At 50.1% G+C, this 1,470-nt stretch overlaps 1 protein-coding gene across 1 annotated transcript in view; it reads left to right on the forward strand.

Moving 5' to 3' along the window:
* PEX5L (peroxisomal biogenesis factor 5-like) overlaps positions 1–1,470 on the forward strand; it is a 158,226-nt gene that overhangs the window by 151,194 nt on the left and 5,562 nt on the right. Inside the window, exons 13-14 of the mRNA XM_006770031.2 lie at positions 86–251; positions 899–1,056. Coding sequence (XP_006770094.1) covers positions 86–251; positions 899–1,056 — 324 coding nt within the window. The remainder of the gene's footprint in view (positions 1–85; positions 252–898; positions 1,057–1,470) is intronic.

The following is a 1,470-nucleotide window of genomic DNA, read 5'->3' on the forward strand; positions in this document are numbered from 1 at the left end:
CAGTCTGTAAAGAACAGCAAAGGTAATAGTAAATCATTTACGTTCAGACTATTTGGATTACAAATCTGCTTTTCCCCCCTGGTAGCTCTGTTCTGGAAGGCGTGAAGGAATTATATCTGGAAGCTGCCCACCAAAATGGAGATACGATCGACCCAGACCTGCAGACAGGTCTAGGGGTGCTGTTCCACCTGAGCGGAGAATTTAATAGAGCAATAGATGCATTTAACGCCGCCTTAACTGTTCGGCCAGAGGTAAGTGCAGAGCAAGAAACCATATGGTTTTCTGCTAAAGAAACGTTTTCACCAGATGTACTTCCTACATTCTCTTGACTCTCACCTGAGGATTTTTTTTCCCCATTGATTTTTAGAGAGAGAAGAGAGAGGAGGGGAAGAGAGAGAGAGAGAAACATCAATGTGAGAGAGACACATGATTGGTTGCCTCCCACATGAGCCCCAACTGGACCAGGATCGAACCAGCAACCCAGGAGCATGCCCTTGACTGGAAATTGAACTCGAGACCCTCTAGTGTGCAGACCAGTGCTCTAACCACTGACAGACGCTGGGCAGGGCTGGGCAGTTTTGCTACACTTTATTTCCCTGCACCCCGCGGTTGAAAGCGATCAATACTAATGACATGCTACTGTGGCTATTAATACTTACATACCTAAAATAGAAACATGATTTGCCTGACACCATCCAATGGTAGCTCTCCTTGATGAATGAGAGGCATTTCACAAAGCAGTCCCTAACGATTTTTGAGTAATTCACCACGTCACGGCCCTAGTCCGTGAGCGCGGGAGACATGTTCAGCCATCAGCCTTCTCCTGCAGGGACAGGAGGACACTCGGCCACTCAGGCTGGTGCTGTGGTCAGAGAGAGACCCCTCCCTTTGTCATCAGGACTATTCGTTATGGAACCGTCTGGGGGCGACCTTGGCGAATGGAGACCGCAGCGAGGAAGCCGTGGAGGCCTACACGCGGGCGCTGGAGATCCAGCCCGGCTTCATCCGCTCCAGATACAACCTGGGCATCAGCTGCATCAACCTGGGCGCCTACAGGTGAAGTATGACGGCAAGCGGGGACCAAGAGCCAGGCGCGGGGCTGGGGAAGAATAACCTGAAAGGTGGTTTGCCACCAAAATACCTCCTTTTAGGGGTAATCCTCCTCCTCCTCCTCCTCCTCCTAAGGGTAAGCTTCCCAGCTTCAGTTCCTGAGGCCGGCTGAAGCAGCAACAATTTGTTTAGTGTTTCTCAGTCTTTAGGGAGCAGCCATCCTACCGGCACTGTGTGAAATGCACATTCCCAGGTCCCATCTAGTTATTATTATTATTATTATTATTATTATTCGGTCGACCAGGGTTGGGACAAGTTATCTGGATTCTTAACATCCCCAAGGGCAACTCTGAGAATAATCCAAACCTTCATTTTCCTGGTAAGAAAAGGAAAACCTGGGGCGGGGGGGGGGGGGGGGGG

Source organism: Myotis davidii, unplaced genomic scaffold (genome assembly GCF_000327345.1).
Source record: "Myotis davidii unplaced genomic scaffold, ASM32734v1 scaffold123, whole genome shotgun sequence".
NCBI classification, from domain to species: Eukaryota; Metazoa; Chordata; class Mammalia; order Chiroptera; family Vespertilionidae; genus Myotis; species Myotis davidii.